Raw genomic sequence first — 22667 nt, 5'->3', positions numbered from 1 at the left:
AAATGTAGGGATAAGTAAGATTTCCTTTATAAAAGTTGTAGTTTATTTCTTTTCTGGTCAAGAGCTGTACCACTACACAAGACTACATTTTATTGCTAATCACAAACCGATGCACCAGGATTTCAGAATAGTTTGGTTTATAGCGTTCCTATGTAAGAAAAGGAAAAAAGTTACAAACCCAGTTTTTGCAGATACACTGCTATGTCCCTATAGAAGCAGGGATGCATTAGGTCTGTTTCACTAGAAAATTCTCCTCTTGAACTACTTCTGGAGAACATTACCTTATTTTTATTCAGCAGAAAAGTCATCCCATCATCCTATGCAAAAAGGAAGGTGGCCAATCTGCTCCACAGCCCCAAATCCCTTTCCTACAGAATGGGAAAGGAACATGTACTTAACATGGCTCCCGCTGTGGTGTGTTAATGCTTAAATTGCTCGGAGCAAGCTGGCACACCTTCAAGGTGCACTTACTACCCAGCTTGATGCAGGTTCCTATTGCTGAGGTAGCAAGCCCCCACCAACACAACTGAGATGTGCCCTACTTATGCTTTATAAAAATGCTGCGGTAACCTTTGCTAGACGGCAACACGGCAGCACTCCTGCTTGAGAAGAGCACTGCACAGCTCCTCAGTAATACATACAGTTCAGTGCATGCTTGATCTGTCACAGACCCAACAGCTTGTGGCCACACAAAGGGCAGTGCTGCCACAGAAGAGGTACAGCACTCCTTCAGGCGCCACTGCCTTGTCATACTCAGTACTGTGATGCTTGGATTTCAAAGGTGGAGAGTTAGAACTCTGTCCCTTTGTTCATTATTGCCTTAGTTGGTGTGGGAAGAAACTCAAAAGAAACTCTTTGGGTGCTGAATGTCTATTGGGAGGCGAATGCTTATTCTTGTTAGAAGGCTGCACTGTGCAGGGCTCCAGACAGATTTTTTTTTTTTTTTTTTGTATACCGAGGCACATATAGTTAAACTTAAGAGTAATTAAGTCAAAACGAGCACTGGAACAAAAATATTAAATGGTTAAATAATCTGTCCAATAGGTTCAGTTTCACATTTCACCTGCTCACACGAGCACCTCCTGCCTGCTTGGATCTGAACAGCCTACAGTTCAATCAAAAGAAAGAAGGTGCTGAGAAACAAGAGTCTGAAGCTGCTTGCAACAACAACAACAAAAAAGGATATAAATATAAAAAGAGGTTCAATATCAAGCACCAGTAATACTGCCTGCTCAAACCCAGGTGTAGCCACCAGGGAGACTCTCAAAATCAGGAACATTATTCAATTAAAACAACAGACTTTGTACTATTCTGCAGCTGCCGAGATTCCTGGCTACGACTCCCAGAAGAGTTTTCCACCCGTCAAAACTGTCTCTAAAACAAAAGCAAGATGGCTCAACGAGATGAAAGCAGCACCTCTCAAGCTGGCTTATTCAGTAAAGACCCAACTTCAGACCAGGAGTCCGCAGGCATCAGCTTCAGCAAATGGGATCTGTTTCACTATCCAACAGCTGCCTTTCAGCTACTGCAGAGCATCAGCTTTATAACTTCCTTAAAACAAAACAAAACAAAACAAAACGACCCTGGATTTGAAGCATCCAAATATGGCCTGTTGTACTGGAGCGTTTAAATCCTTGGGGGAAGGTGGGCATCTTCTTCCTCTGCCACAGGCAGTGCTTACTCCATGATGGCCCGGTACAACGCAGGCTCAATGTAATCTTCCCGGTAGCGTGAATTGATCACTCTTTGTCTCTTCCTCTCTTGCCTGACCTCCTTCTCTGCGAAGATCTCCGTGAAGCGCATATCTGAAGCTATTGACTAAAGGAAAAGCAGAATTAGTCACTAGAACATAGACCAACTCCCTGCCTCTACATTCTCCTTTTGCATGGAAGAAAGGGCCAAGATGGGACACCTGGGAACATTCAGACCTCTTCAAAAACTGACCTCTTGGGTTTCTGTGCACGAGAAAAATATTTAAGAAACTGGTTTTAAAAGTCTGAGGGTAATTTTCCTTGAGCTGTAATCAGAGACCTAAAGAATCACAGGTTTCAAATTTAACTGAGTAGATAATTTAAGTTCACAGTCGCTTTCTTAAAGGAATAAACACACTAATCTGTTTCAACTTCCATGCAATCCAGCATACTTTGTGCTTTACCGTGCAGGCAGGTTTAAATGGCTGGTCACAGGGAATCAGCTACTGCATGCTTTCTTAAACCTGCAGTACATCATGTGCCTCCCAATATGACTGCAGGACCGTGCAGTAAAGCAAGATACCTAGCACACAGTCCCTAGTTACAATTGTCATAGTTGGAAGCATGAAGTAGTGGAACAGGGATGCAGAGAGGCTGTGGGATCTCCATCCTGGCAGATAATTAAAACTTAACTGGAAGGAGCCCTTAACAACTCTGCCCAGCTTCCAAGTTCAACCTGCTTTCAACAAGTGACTGGAGTGACTCTGTGCTACAAATTCCCATTATTTGCAGAAAGAGAACAGAAGTTTTTCCCTCTATATCCCCTCCCTCCAGCTCTCCTTTTGTAGCCCGACCAAGCCACCAAGCTTCCCAACAACTCAGCAGAAAATCAAGCTGCAATCTTTTGCTTTTGTGCACTCAGCTTGCTTTTCAAGGACAAATTAAGTATGAATGAACTTATTTAGTAGATATTTATACCCTGTTTACCTACCAGTCTTGACTTGACTCTCTTAGGAAGCTCCTCTTCCAAAGTGTACACATCATCCCTTTTCACCATCAGCTGTGACCCATCCTCAAATTCCACCTGAAAGAAAAACTTGCTCTGCTAGAAGTCTCAGAAACTAGAGCCCTTCCACAGCTACCCTTGCCTTCTCCTCCCTGCAGAAGCCTCCCATGAAAGCCAAGTGGTCAAAGATTATTTCATATTATACATTCCCAGGTATGCACACTGGAAGAGACTTTAACCAAAACCTCACCAATCCCATGACAGTAGAAGTAGCCAAGAAAGTTCCGTGACATTCTTTTAACACTCAATAAAACAGTTTGCTTGATCACTTGAACGTTATCACCTTCTTAGCATTCACTCCTTTGGAAGTGTGCAAGGCATAATGCATTCACAGTAAGCAGCGAAAACAATCCAAGACTTCTTAGAAGATTAAGCTAGAGTCTCCTCAGGGAGAATTTGAACTTGAGAACTGAGTCTCCTCAAGAAAAGATCAGTGCTTTTCAGAAGCTGAGACTTTCAAGCAGGTAGCCAGATATAAGCAGAGCTGCAAGCAACCACTTTGCTGTTAACTCCAGCAGCTGTTCCCAGCATCTGGCATGGCTGAAAACACTGAGCAGCTGCCTCTCAAGCATTTAAGCATGACCCTCCTACAGTTCCGCTAGTTTTGCTAGCGGCCCTGTTAAAATTATTAACTTCTTGCAAGCAATGAATTTGCAGACAATTCTGTACCTGGTACATCTGGATGGCATGCGATGCAACAAACTTGGCTCCGTAAACCTGTCCATCTGTCCATCTCACCTGCACAACTTCACCTTCAGCAGGAGGACCCAACTGAAGACAGTCTCGACTCTGCAGCATAAAGGAGGAAGTTGGGAGACAAGAAAAAGGGTAAACAGTTTCCCTATGTGAAGATTCAATAACCCACAGGGGAATCCACCCCAGTCACATCAGGCACATTCCACAGCACCCCAACAATCACTCCGTTTCAGGAATTGAGAAATATCTATGTCATCCGTATCCAAATGATGACTGTGGGCCTGACTTCAGTAATATTTCATGCAGGAATAGAGTAAAAGTACCTGCAAAGTTTCCTTTAGACTTATCATTGTTAAGCAGCTCAACATTAGCTGCACTCCATTACATCTGTTCCTCAGTTAACGTAAGGTGGTCTCATATAACACCTGAGATGCAGCACATCTCGACCACAACATGGCCTAGGTTTGGAGCATATAATAAATCCCATCCTGAGCTGGCTTCACAGCAGCAGGAATTAATTCATATAATGTGCCCTCTACTGGAGCTAGGCTCCCAGTGCATAAAGTCACATACCACGATGTCCTCTGGATACAGGTTATCGCTGAAGGAACCATCATCAAAGTTGACCTCATAGAAAGTCTCTTTTGCAAGGCTGACCACCTCACACTGATAGAAGCGACCATTCTTGTGCTTGCTGATGACTATCTGCCCAGGTGACAGATCTTGGAGTGCAGCCTTAGCTCGCTGAGAAGAGAAAAGCACTTTTTAAGCACAGTGACACAAAGATAAGTTGAAGCCCACAGCTCTAGTGTTGGCAGACAAAGAAGCAAAATATAAAATATTTTAGCTCAAGTGAGTAACTATAAGCACCATCAGCAGCATTTATAGTAAAGTTTAACTCTTGTATTTAAAATGCTTAAAACCTAATTTGTTAGCTACAGCTGCCCAAACCTAATGCAAGCTACTTAGTAAATTAAGCTCTCATTCTTCAGAGCAACACAAGGCCTTCACAGTAAACATTTTCTAATAGACTGTTGTGATTTTGAAAGCTAAATGGGCTATATGGGAACTTTATAAACTAATCAATCACTTAAGCATGAAATTCTATGACAACTCATGTAACCTGCTGGAGTCCCAGAACTAACACCTGCATAGTAAACATCATGGCACAAAAACACTATTATTCTTCATTATAACAGCCACAGGAGAAATGTATGCTCTCGGTTCTTCTGGGCAGCAAACTAAACTATAATAAAACACCTAGCTAATAGCCAGGATAGCTCAGAGCAGCAGCAAGACTAAGATCAGAATTCAAGACCGATGTAATTAGATTACGCTGAATATATATTAAAAGACTCAAGCCTTCAACAAAGTTTTAACAGAATTATACCATCTTTATGGGTATCTAAAGCTTTTCGCAGTCCCTTCGAGATACTGCAGTTCAAATCCTAGATGTCACACACCTACTCACCTCTGCCTGAGATGGGATCTTATGCCTGAAGCAGGTAATGAAGACAACAAATGGCCAGTCATCAGGCTGCATCATAACTCCTGCTGCTTGGGCACAGCTGACATGAAAGGACGTGGGACACCGACCATGGGAGCACTGTACACAGCAACCTGCAATTCTCTTCCTTCGTTTTTTGCAGAAGATGCATTTCTGTGGATAGGAGACTAAAGGTTACTGGTTTGACTAGGTCTAAGCGACTGACGCTGCGTCAATCACTCAGAGAACACTGCTGACTTCTGATGAAAAGAAAGCTAACAGCTCTACTTCATGAGAAGGCAAGAATTTGTACATGTAGGTAATTCCAAAGATAAATAACATACAGTAAATATCTACCAGCTCACCATGCACATGGCATGTGGCCTAAGGGCCCTGGCACCAGGGGATGTTGGATCAATCAGAAAGTTAACAGGGCCTTTCAGCCCTGGCTATTAAGTTACAAAAGACAAATAAAAGATTAGAATTATGGGCAAAGATCAGGGGGGAAAAAGTTAATACAGAATTAGGAGTTAGAATTCTATCGCTAGAACCAGTGATCCAAGGACACTTGGATCAGGCCTGATTGGGCATTGTAGGACACTACCTGTAACACATGGCAAAATTGTTATTTGCTCGTCCTTCACTAACCATGAAGTGGAAATTCAAACCATAACTGCTCAGTAATGGTAACTCATGACCAAGAATTGCTCTGCTCTGTGCAAGGAGGCCTAACTGCAGAATGGGTTAAAACAGCCTGAAGCAAGAATGCCAGAGACAGAATGACTCCATGTAAGGAGTTGTTTCCCTTACTGAGGAGGTAAGAAATGTTGCAGCTTTGTCTTGTTTCAGTCAGGGAGTGTGAGTGCTCAGGAATCAGCTTTCAGCAGCAGAACTGTTGCTGGAGTATGAACTCAACACTGGCACTCCATGCCAGGATTGGTGATAGCGCAAGGGTATATAAGGAATAGATTCAGGATGCATCTTTCTGCACTCCTTGTAGGACTGTTTCTAGTGCTAGCATTCTGTCCAATGCATTATTACATCTTTTGAAATTTCAGCATAAACAAGCATTTAACTCGCCTCTAGAGATACAAGAAAAATTCCACAACAGCTGTGAGGAGAGTTAAATGCAGTTGCTTTCTTGCTGAAGACATTCACCGACATTCCCATATTTTGAATGACCAGAGATGCTGTCTTGTGAGGTGATGCTTTCATTTTTCCTCATTTTTCCTTCTAGTCATTGCTGAAGACAACATACGGAGTTAGAATCTCAGACAATTTTTAAGAGAGGACTTCTCACATTCAAATAGTTATTTTCTTCTCAGAGAGATTCTGCAGAATGGAATCAAACCCTATTTTCAAATAGGTGAGAAAGCAGTTTTAAATGAGGGACAAGATGAGGGAAAAGGAGAGTCCAGATGGGACACGCAATATCTTTCTAACAAGAAACTGCATTTTCTCTGATTTCCACTGCATAGAAACAGTTGTATATTCTCTTCTTGAAGACCAATGCTCTCAAACAGAATTAGCAAGATGAACAAAACAAAGGAAAATCCAGCAGTGAAGCACACATTCTCCTTACCAGTCTGAAACGTTGCAGGGGGATCTTGCCGACATCTACAGGACTGCGCTCTGCAATGTTCACAAATTTTGCTTCCAGTACACCTACAGCACACATGACGTGAACCCACCTGTCAGGACAGAAGAGTTGTGGGGGGGGAAAAGAGTGAGTATAAACTCCACAGCATCCTCTGTTGGACTACAGTATGTAAATACAGTTCTGATGAAGCGTGCCACGTAAACTTAGTTTCTGCTTCACTACACAGACTGAGAACTAGCAGTGTGATCTTCCTTCCTACTACTAGCACGAGTTTTCTTTATACTTTCAATCTACTACTAAACAGGTTTAACAGAATAGCAATTTAGTTTGACTTATGCTGGTTGCATACCTGCATTTCGAAAGCTTGCCTTATGTGTTTATTCCCTCACAAACCTGTTTCATAGTAATGGCTCAGTCATTCCTGAACTCATTTCAAGACAATGACCAAGAGGCTGAAGTTCCACAGCCTCCAAAAATGTTGTGGGTGGTGTAAGTTTCAGTTATGCCATGATGCTCCTACTCTGTTCCACTGTTAGCCTGCATCGCATAACTTCAGATCATTTCTAATATGAAAGGATGCAGGGCAAACAGCTGCATGCAGCACACTTGCTGCAGAGAAACCCTGAATTTCAACATGTTACATGCCTTATATCTGCAGTTATCCTGTGTCTCCATCACCACAATACACTTCATGGAGAAAATAAAATCTTCTGTGAGAATGCACTGAGAGATATTATTTCACCAGGAACCTATTTTTTTTTTTTTTTTTAATGTGGTACATTATGCCTTTGTAATTTGGTCACTCTACTGCATCAAATGCAGGCGCTTGCTTTGCTAGCCTTGCCTTGTCTACTTTGGAATTGAGCTGCTCCCTGAAGAACAGAAAAGCTGGAATACTCACTTGTCATCATTGGCTCTTTGTAGCGCTCCTCCTCGTAACGAACACAAACAGCAGTCCTGTCACAAGGAGAAAACATTAGCTGAAAGAATGAAGCGTAGAGTAGTGCACTTGATAAAAACTTTCTCATCAAAATGCATATCCAGACAAAAAAAAAATTGTTTCACTGCCAGAAGAGAGCTAAATGCCTTGGACAGCTCAGCCCTTTAGCTCTCAAAAGTTGCTGCACTTACAGCAACAGAGGTAGACTTCAAATCTAGCAAAGGCAAGGCCTGAAGTTCTTGCTATAGGTTCCTTTTACAAACACAATACCCAATATCCTTTGAGGATTTTTAAATAGATGTGGAAGAAACATGAACAAATACAATTCCAAAGGCTGAGCTGTTCTGCTTATCTAGATAGAGTCTATGCAGCCTGTCAAAGGCAACATTTTATTCTTGTCTTTTTCACTGGTGTATACCTCACTAGCTCTTGACAGCAGTTACTTTCTACAACTGCCAATGTACAATATGCATTACGAGGAGGACTGAGCTACTCTCACATTGATGCTCCCACTCTGGAGCTCAGCAGCTTTGCACTGGTTGAAACAATTACAAGCCCTCTTTGCACAACATAGAATAAAAACAACTGTAACACTACAGAATAAACTTTGTAGCAAGTTCCCAGATGTACTACTACATTTTGTCTGCCAGACTCTCAGGATCAACTTTACCTCTTCTAAGGCATTTTCTGCACACCTGGAGCACATCCAGTCTTCAGTGGCCTTGTCAGGGGATACACCGTAACAACCTGCAACAGACACACGTCTCAGTTAAGAGCTTACCCTCCCCTGCGACTCACAAGTAAAGTAACACCAAAAATCAATAAGCCAAAAGATAATGCTGTATATTTCATGCTGTTTACACAGCCAGCTCCACACTTGAACACTCAGCACTGCAAACATACACCATTCAGATAACGGCTGAACTTGGCCTACTCGTGCATTAAGAGACTGGTAGAGACTTACTAGGATGCACAGCCTTAACACAGAACACTAGAGCGAAGCCTAGTTGCACTCACTTGCATGAACACAGACTTGGCAGTTCCTGCAAGTGATGAGTACGCTGGTTCCATCTTCCTCTAAGTAAGGGGTTGAAAGATTGAGATCAGTGCTGCAGCCAGTTGTAGTAAAGCACATTTCAGGAATCAGGGGCTTGGTTCGGATCTTCCCATCCGCAGCACCTGGAGTTACTCCAGAGTTCTGACTGCTGCCTCCACACTCCGCCTATAAGGGATGAACAAGAAATTTATGTTTTACACACAAAACCATCTCACCTTCACTCAACCATTACTCCACACAGGAATCTAGCTTTAAGAAAGAAGGCACTGAAAGATTAAACAGCTAGTAGGCTTGGTGGAAAACAATTTGTTTGTAAAATCCTTAGTAAAAGCAACTTGAAAATTATGAGCAGCAAAATGCATTGCATGCCTCTGACAAAAAAAAGCAACATGCACAGAAAACGGCATCTCTTCCAAAGGAAGTCCTCATGGAACCACCAAGCCCACCTCATGCTCAAAGGAAAAACACCTCTGCTGCATCCACCACCCCACAACACCGTTGCCCAGCACTGTTCATTTATCTTATTACAGTATTGAAGGATTATGATCACACAGATAAACACTTTTTGCAATTCCCACCATTTTTTCATAGTTCAACTCTAAACAAGTCCAATAAGCTTGAAACTAATTTGTTCCAGGGGAAAAAAAAAAGCAGACTAATAACACAGTTTCACAGTTAAAGTTCAGAAGACTTTCAGGCTAATCTTTTGTATTTATTCATTCAAACCGATGTCAAACCAACCACCAATTACACGCAAAGTTTACTGAGATATGCCTCCATTCAAGCCTTCTAACAGCTAGAAAGGAATAAATCTTCTTATTCAAAGAAATGTTTCAAACTATCCTTTGTACCACCTCACAGGCCACCGCAGAAGTAGAGAAGCATGGATGCATGGTAGAGAAGCAATAGAGAAGCAGGAAGCATGGTAGCAGAATGAACCTGCACTGTCCCTCCTGTATGAAACACATAAGAAAACCTAAGAAAATGCTACCAAGGCAAGGATCACAGGTGGGACCGTTTCCAGCAAGTCTTGTTTATTCAGCTGCTGTAACAGATTTGCACTGCATGTCAAGTAAAGGGAAATCTTTAAGAAAGCTGAAGATAACAAGTATGGTTTTTTTGTTTTTTTTTGTAAATAAAGCAGTTAGATACTTTTCTTCTTCCCGAAGAAAAAATTAAGTATCTGTCTGGCATTTTGTTTCCATTTTTTAACTGTATGGGTAACTAAAGTAAGTTCCCAGACTTGCTACAGACTTAAAGTTTGGACAAAGATCACAACTGAAGCTCAATTCTTGGAACAGTCCCTCATTTACTGCCTGACAGATTCACCTGAGACCCTGCAGCTGAACTTTTCTGCTTACTAGCACCTGGAACTTAAAGAAGAGCCTACCAGACAATCACACTGGCAGCCTATTCAGCCATCTCTACTATAACATTAACAAACCTAGACAACATACCTGATACGTCTGGAAGAGCATGCAAACAGCACAGTAAGGAGACTGCTGAGCCATGGTCCGATTATACTCTTTTTCAGCCTCAAAATTTGGTGGTCGATTCTGCCAGAGATGGCTAAGTGGCTTGGCCCAAGCTTCTGTCTCCTCAGCTTCTTCTTCAGGAGTTAGTTGCTCTGATGCCTCTGCAAAAAGAGATCATCAGTCAGTGACTACGTGCTCTTTCATCAACACTCTTCTTGCAAATAAAACTAAATAAAGCAAGATGTTAGGAATGGAGATGACAGAAAGACTGGCGTAAGTTAAATCTGCAGGAGGGTGATGGGAGCTAGTAACACAGCCTCATTTTTAAGCTGCATCTACTAATCAAGCAACCATGCATCAGATACAAGATAGGATTACTGGCCAAGAACAGCATCAACTCCAAAGCATGTCAAGACCGTTAGCCAAAGAATTTATCTATTCTGTTTTTTAAATAATGAATATTTACATCAATTACTGGAATGTTCTAAAACTAACTCAGTTATGCAACAGCCTAGGGTACTAGTTTAATTTTCCTCTTAGAGTTGTAACTTTCCAGAGAATAGAACAAGAAAGAAGGAAGACACTATTAGAGAGGAAAGTTTAATGATGCAAACACGAGACTGAGACAAGCACCTTGTTTGCGATGCAGAGGTGTAACCCACACTGTCCACCAAAGCCGTGGCCCACTCTAAAGTTTCCCAAATAGCACAGGGCTTACCATCATCACTAATGCAGTCTTTAACCAAGAGCGGGTGGTGGCGTGGGAGCTTGCTCAACGGCTGGCGACGACCCTTGGACTTCTTACTCTCCTTCACTGACTGCATGTACTCATTTGTTACCTGGACAAAGAGAAGCAATTCAGCAGTCAGAACTTTATAAGAAAATATTTCGAACGTAAGAAACCTCCACAAAATGCACATATGCTTCCATGATTTTATTTCTAACAAATTTCAGATGTAAACGTGGCCAAGCTTGTAGAGGAACCACTTGCAGCACGTCTGCTAAGGAAAAGTACATAGCAGAACTCGGTGTATGTTGATTATTCAATTACGTACATGCTTTGTTGAGTCATTCAGAGACTTAGCACAGGCCCCATTGTAGCTTTTATAAAAAAGTGTACTTATGTAAGAACGGTGTCAAAAATGAAAAACAGAAAAAAGACAAACTGAATGGTTGAACTCAGCAGGGCTGCAAAAAGAAGCCTCAAGCATTATGGAAAAGCCATGAGGTTGTATGCCAACTTAGAGATTGCAAGATGAAAAAAAGAGTTAAGAGCTCACTCAAACTAACAGGATTATTTAATGGGAGGGAAACTTTCACCCCATCTGCTCGTTACTTGCGTTGGTGTCTTCCCAGACAGACTGGAAGGAGGAGACTACAACAATAGTTACTTCTTCTACCCATAGGCTTATATAAAAACAAGTGACACAACACTGACAAAATTACTACTAACCTGACAAGTAAGGCAATAAAGGCAATGATTTTAACAGCCCATAACAGTAAGTCACTCAAGAGATAAGAACATCATTTCTTTGAATCTGTCACTCCTTTAAAAGCAGAAGCAAATCTTAGATTAAATGCAACTTCCATCTTAACAAATGTCTTTTCTTTTTATACAACAAGCCAGAAGAGAGCAAAACAATCATCTCTGCTCTCCTACGTAGAGTTGGCTACTAGAGTTCTCAGAAACAAACATGCTTTTGTTCAAATGTAAATTAACACTCCCAGTTAGTGCCTAATGGAAAATTTGCTTTAAAATCTGCCATACTGGGGAAAGCCATCTACACCCATTCGAAATTTCTTATTTTCCCTGTATGCATTATGAAAAGGAAACGTCAGCATTAGCAATTCTGCATCTTTAGTTTAAGTATACACGAGAACTCTCTGATTTTCAACTTTACCAACAGATTTGCCTGGCTGCTGCTCCATTTCTGCAGTTCCTGAATTTTGAAGGCTGAACCATTACCAGCCTCCCACCACTTCAACTCAGACTTAGAGGGAAACATAGTTATTTGAGAAGACAACCACCACAGGTAATATTTTCCAACAGTAGCCTTCTTTTGGTTTGTCTAATGAAGGATTCATTAAATATTTAAATGCATGTTTTCCCCAACCAGTAATTTTTGTTCCATCATTTCTTTCCAAAAGAGGACACGTGTGCATGTATGCAGTTTTATAAAACATCAAACAAATGAATGTGCTCATAATAAAGGCTGGACTGAAGTAGACTCACTTTAGGTATGAAGAGGTGTCTGTTACCATAAAAGGATCTGGATCAGCCTGTAATACTACCACCATCTCAAAACCACCAAGCTACCCTTTTCCTTAAGGCACTTGAATAATTTAGAGAAGATCTCAAAACAAGTAATCTTTTTGTTTTCTAGAAGAGTAAAGAAGGGAAGATATTCATCTTTGTTTCTTGTTGTACTGAAAAACGGAGTAATGACCAAGCAACCCGCTACACAAAGAGGAATGAAATGAAAATGTAATCTGCACAGGTAGAAGTTTTGTGGCAGCAAACCCATAACCACACATTACAGGTCTCAAGCTTTCAGTACTCATACCATTCATACCTCTGCCAGCTCTTGTTCATTCACACTGGCTGTAGCACCGGCCTTCTTTCCTGAAGTCTGTTCATTGTCAGATCCACTGGCATCCCCTTTAGCGTAGCTGTGGACTGTAAGCACCCCAGCTGGCCCAGGCAGAGTTCTTTTTGGCAACAGATCAGTTGACTCAGAGTCTGAAGACCCAGAATATGCTGGCGAGCCGGGCTGAACACTGGAAGGTGCACTCTGCTTCGAAGTCGGCAAAACTGAAGCAGAATGCGAAGCATGTGAAATGGAGAGATCCAACACAGCTGCTTCTTGCTCTTCCTCTTCTTCCTCCTCAAGCTTCACCACTTTCAGTTCTTCAAATTTAGCCAAGCCCACACGATCTAGAAGAAAGGATATACTGACTTTTTCTAAAGTCTGGGAAGCAGAGAGAACAGCCCACCACCACTTGCACTAAGTCAAACAGGAAAGCAGATTACTAGACGAAAAAAAGAAATGATGCTATATCATGTAAACAGTAGATTATTAGTTCAAACATAAACAGAGACTAACATATGTATCTGCTCATTGCATCTTACAGTACAGGAACTAGGGTATATCAAACAACTGTCAGAAGGTGGGCTCAAAATAAACAGAACTATACAGTCCCTTACAAGATGCAACTGAACAGTGCAACTCCTGGACACCTGAGGCTGGGGGTGAGAGATTACAAGGGTTCAAGGAAGACTTAAGAGAAAAAAAAACACAACACAAACCAACAGAGGATTATTAAATACAAGTTGCAAATGGAGGGAAAACAGAATATGAGACAGAAGCATCATACGTATTTGCCCTCTTCTTACATTGTTCCACAGGCACCCTCATCCTTCCTAAGAGAGTACAACTGTCCTATTACAAGCCATATGAATTTTCTTCTAGCATACTAATTCCAAACCATACAGAAAACATCTGTACAGCATACCAGAGCCATACTACCAGGCAGTACGTATTAACAGGTCACACTGTACAACAGTGACATATAGAGGACTGTACACTACTGACACGTCCAATGCATTTCTGTATGCTGACAGAAAAAAAAAAGCTATAAACGCCAATTTCTTAAGCAAGCAAGTCTCATGTGATACTACTTCCTTTTAATTCAGCTGGAAGAAAACATCCCCATAACCTATCTGCACTCAAGCAGCTATGGGATGGTTCCCTACACATTTATTTTTCCTCAACTTTAAACAAAAAAAAAAAAAAAGTAACTCTCATTGGGGAGTTATCCACATATAGGTCACAAAAGCCAACAACTCAAACTGTGTTCACCTCATTTACGCAAAGTGCCAACTACTCAAATACTGTCAGCCACATCTAAATAAAAGGCACAATCAAAAGTTGTTGTAGCTGCACTCTCCGGTCTTGAAAATTAAATGGCAATTATCTCAAGCCTCATTACAGTACATGTCTGATGTGTTTTCCATGGCTCTGACAAATAAGCGTCTGCTTTATTTTTTTTTGGACATGACAGCAATCTATCTACCAGCCTGCTGTGAGACAGTGCCACAGGGTTTAGTTCAGCAGCCTCTTTCTCTGAACACTAAAACACTTGGTCCTGCAGTATCAGGATAAAGCTTGACACAGTTACCTGGAAGCTTGTGCCCCTGCTCACTCTGCTGCACAGTTTCTCCCGTAGATCTCTCACAAGGTTCTGCAGTGTCTGCTTCGTCCTGCACAGAGCTCAGCTCCTCTTTGGGGAAGGCCTCACTCTCACTTACTTCCTGAGGTACTTCCAGGCACACTCTGTGCCTTTTTGTTCCTATGCGATGCTTGGGCACACTGCAGAAGACAAATGCACACCAAGTTACCAAACACATCACAAGTTTGCTCAATGTCTGTCTGGATACACAAAATTTAGCCTGCTTTGGGTCGTGTTGTTTTATGGGACAGCATCTTGCAAACTGAATAGTTTCCAAATCATTATCTGTTAATTGTCTATTAGGGACTTGCGTTCTAGCCAGATAGTCTTTACCTTAAAAACAAAACAAGCAAACAAAGCTTCAAGAGTATTAGCTGATACTGGCTGGAAAAGATTTAATTGCAAAACATAAGGTGATTAACCCATCACAGTCTTCAGCAAGTGATACTACCAAAATTTGCTAGCAAGTACCATCTCACAATCCCAGTACGCTGCCTTTTTCTTCTGACCTCTGAGTGTACAGTGCATTTTGGACACACTCATCCAAAGATGAAGAACTGTCTTCCCACCCAGTGCATTTTCCATCTATCGCTGACTATCATCAACTTGGATCAAAAAAGTAATAAAAGAATAAAAAAGAATGAACTCTATTCCCAGCAAGAAAACAAACAAACAAACAGCTAACTCCAACTGCTATTGTTTTGTGGGAATGGCAAACAAATTGCAACAGGATCCAATTGCAAACAGTTGCAGTAGAGCAACAGAGGTCTATGTGCAGCACTACCTTTTTGTCTCATCCCCGTCCACTTCCTCTTTACATGTTTCTCCTGTTTCCATATCATCAGCATATTGCCTCCCACTCTTGACCTTTTGCATGAGATCCCCTTTAAGGAACTCTGCTGCTTCTGGTGTTGGAAGAGCATGGTCAATGACAGTCACATCCTTCCCAGCTTTCCAAAGCTTGTAACGGTCTGGCTGGTACTTCCTCACAAACACATCCATGGAGATCTTCACCATGTCCTTCCGACACGAGCACTGGAGTCACAGAAAATATTTAAGTAAGGCTACACAATGAACAATTTTACTCTGCATTCCTACGCCACTTTGCTTACAGAAGCTTAAATAAATAAAAAAAAGATCCCAAAAGCTGCATGTATTTAAGCCTCAAAGCTCTCAAGACAATCTCCTAGGAAATCAAAACAGCATAGACATTAAAAACTGGGCAGAGAAATCAGCAACAATGAGATGGAAGAAGATGCTACCACAGTAGCAAAGAAAGAAAGCTAGCGTTTGAAAGCTTTTACTTCAACATAACTCCTGAAAACATAATCCATGTTTGCAAGGCATCTTGACATATCTGTGCTCATCTTGACATAGCAATATTCTGCAAGATACTTCTTTGGAAAGATGCTAGTTAGCCATTTGCACTTCTCTGAAGCCTCATTTGATCCATACAATGTTTAAAAAACAAACAAACCCCAGAAACATGCCTTATGCTAAAGGACAGTAGGCTGACTGGGGACAGTTACCTTACCAGAAAGCAAAAATCGCATCTTAAATTGGACAAAGCACTGAATTCACTTCCTTAGAACAAACATCAGGGGCAAAATGAGCAGCAGAGCATGAGGCACTGCATTCAGGTTACCTGTATGCAATAGAATGGTAACTGACCACTCACCAGTACAGACTGCTTCCCGTACTCAATCCACCGAAGAGTAGCAAAGTTGGTAGATTCAGCACAGTTAAATCCATGATTAAAGCCAGCATGATAACTATAAGGAAAGGTTATCATGAACTCTCCTGCCTCCTGTGTCACCTAGAAGACAATTGAAACAACATATTGTTATTCAATGTTTAAATGTCTACTTGGTGAGTCCAAATAAAAAGAGTTTCTGTACCCCTCGTGCAACGTATCTGAATCTCCTGCCCACTCATGGGACCTGGAGTTACTTGCTGCGATGGACAGCCTCAATACTCATTTCCATTATCTTCCTATTTGCCCAAAGTATCTGTTTACTACAAAGCAATACTCTTATCAGTTTTTACTAAAATACATCTGAATGGATCAAAATAGCACAGAAGTACCTATACATAGGAAATACTCTGTGATAAGCCATCTGGAATTCACAAAGACACTCATCTGTATTTACTGCAGGCTTCGCTGGAGTGCCTCATGCCAACTAAAATATTTATTCACCTTGGAAGTTTATTGCTGTTCTCTCTCAAGTACAGCTTTCAGTCAGCTACATGTCCCTGCTGCCTAGCAAAGTTTCATGCAGCCCTTCAGCAGTCCCCATAGACTGAACGACAACTGTGTGGTGGGAAGGAGGAAGCAGAGGCAGCAGATTATCAGCTTAAAGAATTCTAAAATTATAAATGTCAATAAAAAAAAGTAAATGGGGAACAAGTCTTTAAAATAATAAACAAAAAAGAAAAATTTCTCTTTGATAAATATGCAGCTAAGCATTGAAGTTAAACTAACACAGGAGGTAATGCATAATTTCTCTCAACCTCCCCCAGATCCCAACTGCTGGACAAACAGAGGTACAATGGGGAAGCGTTGCTACGTGGCCTCCCTACTCCTATTTTCCTCTCTAGGCACCTGCCGTTGGCTGCTGTTAGAGATGAGACAGGGATGCATGAACCTCTTGACTGAGCTAGTGTAACTGTGATTACTTTTCTACACCTTATCAAATGGGATGCCATATTTCTTCAGAATTGATGGAGAGATCAAGGTCATCTTGTGACGGAGAAATGCTTCACAGCTCTGGGCGCTTCCTGGAAAGAATCCTGTTTAGAATAAAGGAAAGGTATGATGTTACCATTCTGTGCTGTGAACTGGATCAATTTTTCAGTAATTTTTAGGTTAAATTCACTGTCTGAACAGTGTTTTCCCTAGGTCTAGAAGTATGAGCCTACTTATTAGAAGTGCACGAGCTTGCATTCTGATGAAAAAGGAGATGCCTTTACCATATACATTTGAAAGACAGTAAGAAAGACCACACACGGAAGGATCTTCCCTTGGCTAAAACCTTCCAATCTAACAATCAATAGTTAAGGATTTTCTCATTAAAGCTTACACAGACCACAACTGCATTATTTGTAATGTGACATTTTTCTTGAGCGTATACTGAAAACAAACGGAAGTAATCCCACCTATATTCTGAAAGAAATTATCAGTTCAGTCACGCTAGCCTGTGCACTCATAAATGTTACAGGCACGTCATACTCTAGAAGAGCTGAAACCTGTAGTGGCTCTACATCCCACAGTCAGCACAAGATGGGACATAAAAGAATGGCACAGTTACCTTTGGCGAGTCTCTCCAGTCTCTTGCCATGCTCTGGAGGGATGGAGTACCTGCAGTCAGAAGAACAAGTTTGTTAAGTTCAACTGACATGACAGAATCTCATATCCACACTGTCTCCTTCAAAGTTCGATGATATAAAGCTAAAAATCTTTATCAAGGAACTTTGCTTCCCTCCTCAAGAAAAACTGAGAGACAAAAGATGACTTCTGTGGACTTTTGCTTAGCAATCAAGGAAACAGGAAGTCCAGTTCACTGAGTTAACAGATCTGTACAGCACGGCACAATTGCAAAAAGAAAAGAAAAAGCACTTACTGACTTGATTTCACAGGAACACAACCACTAGTACACCCAGTGTAAGAAGAAACACAGAGCAAAACAGAAAATGGAATCATATCTTCCAGCAGCTCAGTCCAAGACTGGACTAAATCAGGCACAATGCCACATCCTCAACATGCACAACTTGGAGCGTGTTTGGCAGTGCTACGTCTCTCTCCATACACACCTTTTTATGAGTGCCACAAAGCTCCTAGCTGGCTTGGCTACATTAACTAAAACCACTTAGATTTCTTTTGATCTGGGACAGAGCACTATAGCCTCCTGAGTAAACCACATTAAGGTATCAGCAAAGTTAAATTTTTCCACTTACTACTGTAAAAGAAGCAACAGCCAAAAGGTTTCATTTGACTTAAACTCTGTTTTCTATTCCCATGCTATTGCCACTGCATGGGGTTGCTTGCTGCTCACATGGTGCTAGCTATTATTTCTGACTTCAAAGTTGTATTAACAAGCAGCCAAAAAGACTAGTTTCCAACAAAACTGCCATGGAAACAATTGTTGAAATTGTTTGAGAAATTCACTTGTGAACAGAAGGGAATGATTCACTCTCCAAATGCAACTCATACTAGAGAAAAATTCAGGAATCCTCACTAAAAAACATCATGAAGGCTCTGACACTGGACTATCACTCAGCAAAACCCACTAGCCTGCTTTTACATCTATGACAAGTAACTAAAATGCAAAGTCTGTTAAAAACAACAGAATTCATACGCCTACGTGACCACTGTAGAGCTCAGGAAATCACAAGCAAGATTTCCAGGTTCTAGCCCTATAACACCAGAGTGTCCAGCTTACATTACAATTCTGAAGAACTCTTTGCATCAGAACAGTGACTAGACTTCCTAGAAGGTAACCAAACAAATTTTACTGAGGTCATGTACTGGTTTGATTCCTTACAGGTTTCTAATGCTCTTGTCACCAGATATAATTGCACTGCAAGATAGCAGAGACAGTGATTTTCAACTCTCATAGAAACAAAAAATACCACAAAATACGGGAGCCAAAGTGGTGAAGTTGCATCTAGAAGCTATCATAGAAAACCTTACCATGACTTAGGTTCCCCAAAATGCAGGTAATTAATACTGTAAAGATCCATGTCCTCAGTATGCCAAGCAAATGAAGTTTTCCACATGCCAAAATAGAGGTAAGGAGTGTTCACTCCTTCAATGGTTATGCCGCTTTCATTCTCCACAACATCCAGGATCGTGTTCAATCTGCCAATATTCCACGCATCCACATGCTGCAAAACACAAGTCTCACGTTAAACAACCACTATGAAGAACTGAACTGCACAACTAAGACCAGTCACAAAAACTTATCAGTTATGCTTGTAATCAAGTGGCACATCAAGACAAGCCATTTACTGGCACAGCTCACATTATCAACTAGTTCACCTACACCAAGTTTCCCACAGAATTACCCTACATACCAACTGCCTACCAGACAGTAAAAGAAGTAACCAGTCAGTACAGAAAGGATTAGGAAGGAGAAACAGTCATGAAGTTACAGACTTCACACAGTGCAGAACAATAGTGCAAGCCTGAGCTGACCTCAGACCAAAACCTCTTGAAGAACACAGTTCACTCCAAACATCTTTTAAAAAGGAGCAAGTTATAATTCAGGCTAGCAACCAGACTCTGTAACCTTTTCAAATGTTTAGCATGCTAAGAGACACAGTGACTATAGAATTGTCATATAAAAATAAGAGCACTAGAGAACACCAAAGCAGTGCACGTTCACTGCTTGACACTTATCAGGATAAAGCACCATAAAAGCAGGAGAGTGGATCTTGCATTTTAGAAGTGAGCTGTACTACACTGAAGTGCGACCAGTGCTCACAGAAGTCCCCCAGAACATTAATTCTAGAAGACTTCTTTAACTACCCGGTTTAAATGGAAAGTGTTACAAAACTACAGTTTATCATGCTCCTTTTGACTCAGGAAGCTAGAACTCTGCTAACACTGCTAACTCTTTCTGATAGCTAGTCAAATGCTGCGTTGGCCTTTAGAATGCAGTACAACACATATAAGTGCTACCTGAAAACCAAAACAGTGCTTACCTTGTCATAAAGCGTACCATTAACATCGGCACCATAGATGGGGGCGTTGAACGTAAGGTTCTTCCAGTACTTTCGTTCAAGGTCTTCGAAGTCTGTGTAGCGGGGTGTGCAGTACCTTAAAAACATCAACCAAAGGCTCAGCACTGGTACTTCAGGAGTTTAAAACAAGGTTCTTGGCCAATGAAAAAAAAAAGAAAAAAAACCAACAAAAATACCAAACGCTCCAGAGAGAGCCCACCATCCCCTGAACAGCAGCCACAGCTCTGATCCCGAGGGACTCGGGAACAAAGGAAGAGAAGGAAAATGCCTCTCCTCCACTCTCAGCCTACTTTCAGTTTTGGTTAGCGCACTTCCCTCTGCTCAAAACCATTTCCCTTTCTATTCTCACTACTCGGCGAAGGAGGACGTGTTTGAAAGCAGAAGATAAAAACAAACACAAACAAGTTTCAGGCAACTGGAAAGGAACACCCGTATTTCCCAACTCACTGCTAGTGAACTAGCCGAGTTTACCACCAAGACGTTCGTTTGTTACGTCCACTGCTGTTCTGCATACACTAAACAAAGAGCACAGTCTCTTCGGCAGAAGGGAGGTATCAAACTCAGCCTAACACACACAAGCCTTCCAGACAATGACACGCACCGCCCCAGCAGCGGCTTGCGGCGAGTCACCGCGCTGCTCGCAGGGGCACAGCGGCACGGCTCAGGGTGCGCACCCGGCCCCAGCAGCGCTCCCCGCACCCGGCCCACGCCTACTTGTCGCTGTTGGCGATCCGGCGGAACTCGCGCACCGTCATGGCCTTCTTCTGGATGTTGTACTGCGTGAAGAGCCCGGACTGCCCGGTCACCACCTGCTGGATGGGCGCGGGGATCACCAGCTCGTCGATGTCGTCGTAGCACTTCCGCGGCTTCCACTCCTTGGGGGGCACGATCTGGGGGCGAGGCACCGGGACGAGGCCCCGTCACGGCCCGGCCCTCCCTCCCCGCCCCCCCGCCACACAAAGCGCGGCCCCCGCGCCCCTCAGGGCCCGCTTCGCCCCGACGCACCTTGGCCAGCCCGGCGCGGTGCGCTCCCTGCGCCTCCACGTAGGCGATGTAGCGGCTGAAGTCCCGGAACTGTTCCATGGTGGGGCGGAAGGTCATGATGCGCGCGCTGGGGTTGAGGCTCTCCAGCTCCGAGGCCATGGTGCCGGGCCGCCGCTGCACGGAGGAAGGGGTTGGGGGGGGGGAGGGGGCGTGGTCACCGCGCGCACTCCCCCACACCCCGCGATGCCCCGCCCCGCCGCGAGCGCACGCCCCGCCTCCTCCCGCTGGCCAATCGCCGCCGGGTCCGCACCGGCTCTGCCTCCCCATTGGCGGAGGGCACCCGCCCGTCAGGGGCTCCTTCCTCCTCGCGGCGCCGAGCTGCGCCGCTTCACGCCCCTCCCCCCAGCCCCGGCCGGGCCGGGCCGGTCCCGACGCGGAGGGCTGCGAGTCCCCGCCCGGCGCGCTCACGTCAGCTCCGCGTCCCGCTTCTTCGCCTCTTCCGCCTTCCCCCTAGCTCTCCGCCACGCCGCCGTATCCCTCCGCACTCTGCGTCCGGTGAGTCCCGCAGGCCGCCGCCGACGCCACCGCGGCCGTTCCCCACCGCCCGAGCCCCGCCCTGCCGTCAAGCCACGCCCCCTGCCCACAGCCCTGCCGCCCCGCCTCCGGCGCCGCAGCCAACCGCTACCCGCTGTCCCTTTCGCGGCCAATAGGAATTCGACCTCCGGTCGGGGCGGGCCAGCGAATCAGGAGGCCGGGAGAGGGGCGGTTGCTAGGCGGGCGGCGGGCGGCCGAGGGCCGGGCTGGAGGCTGTCGCTAGGGGGCGGTTGCTAGGGGGGCCGCGGCCTACTCGAGGCGGGCCCTGTCCCCGTGCCCAGCCTGTGGCCTGCAGCGAGTCCACCGGAGCGGCCTCAGCTGTCCTCGGAGCCCACACTCGTGGGCTTGTTGTGCCTACTGCGCGTTTCTCCTCATAGTATTCCGTTTGGTGTCTCGCTTACAGGCACAATCAGCTTTAATTGGTGGGATCTGAATTCTCCCTGCTCTCAAACGTGACCCACGTAAGAACGAGAAGAAAGAAAGAAAGAAAGGAAAAAAGTATCTCACTGGGAAACTGAAAACTGTACAAATTGGAATGGCAATGTTGCTGAGAACAAGGAAAGCCAGGAGTATGGGGGAAGAAGTTGCTGAGCTACTGCACGGAGTAAGTGCAGCTTTGCTGGGTGGTGCAGCTGCTGCTTTTCCTTATTTCATAACTATTTTGTCCTTGAAAACAAACAAATAAAAAAAAACGGAGTCCCAAAAGCAAATTTTGGAGCAGTGTATTATTTAGCAGCACTAGCAAGCAAGTCAAACCTAGACGGGGCTTGCGCAACTCTCTTCTTATAGGTACCAATAGGATGAATAAAAATTAGTAAGAGCACAAGAGCACCTCAGTGCCTGTTAACTCACCCTTGGCTAGCTGCCGTTTATCTGCTGTCCCACCTGCCAACCTGCTCACTTTCTGCAAATCTTACCCTTTACAAAGCTGCTTATCTGAGCGTGCATTAGGGCTACCTGCTAAAAGTAAGAAATGGAAAATTTTCACTTCGAAAAAAACGCAACACAACAGCATTAACTATCCAGATCCACTGCTCAGTGCAAATATGATCAGTCTGTAGGAGAGGTTCCAAAAGAAAGAGGCCGAATGCCTCCTTACTGCAGCA

The 22667-nt window shown here is 43.4% G+C and overlaps 1 protein-coding gene and 1 long non-coding RNA gene across 2 annotated transcripts; one reads left to right on the top strand and one right to left on the bottom strand.

Annotated features, from left to right (window-relative positions):
- Positions 21 to 21608, bottom strand: KDM4A (lysine demethylase 4A). The gene is made up of 22 exons (XM_021404069.1): positions 21436 to 21608; positions 20989 to 21141; positions 20698 to 20873; positions 19945 to 20059; positions 18932 to 19125; positions 17550 to 17599; positions 16928 to 17031; positions 15920 to 16057; positions 15026 to 15276; positions 14191 to 14381; positions 12585 to 12946; positions 10730 to 10850; positions 9994 to 10172; positions 8497 to 8701; positions 8150 to 8226; positions 7441 to 7496; positions 6522 to 6630; positions 4925 to 5113; positions 4027 to 4197; positions 3427 to 3546; positions 2683 to 2775; positions 21 to 1818 (listed from the first exon to the last, which is right to left on the bottom strand). The coding sequence occupies exons 2-22, from the start codon at positions 21124 to 21126 to the stop codon at positions 1678 to 1680; spliced, it is 3180 nt and encodes a 1059-aa protein (XP_021259744.1). The 5' UTR covers positions 21127 to 21141; positions 21436 to 21608; the 3' UTR covers positions 21 to 1677.
- Positions 21373 to 22271, top strand: LOC110402238. Its single transcript, XR_002440989.1, has 2 exons — positions 21373 to 21522; positions 21965 to 22271. It is a non-coding gene; the product is annotated as an uncharacterized LOC110402238 (long non-coding RNA).

The sequence above is a fragment of the Numida meleagris genome, chromosome 7, assembly GCF_002078875.1.
Source record: "Numida meleagris isolate 19003 breed g44 Domestic line chromosome 7, NumMel1.0, whole genome shotgun sequence".
Lineage (NCBI taxonomy): Eukaryota > Metazoa > Chordata > Aves > Galliformes > Numididae > Numida > Numida meleagris.
The sequence above is the reverse complement of the archived record's forward strand: the minus strand, read 5'-3'. Positions and strand labels throughout refer to the sequence as shown.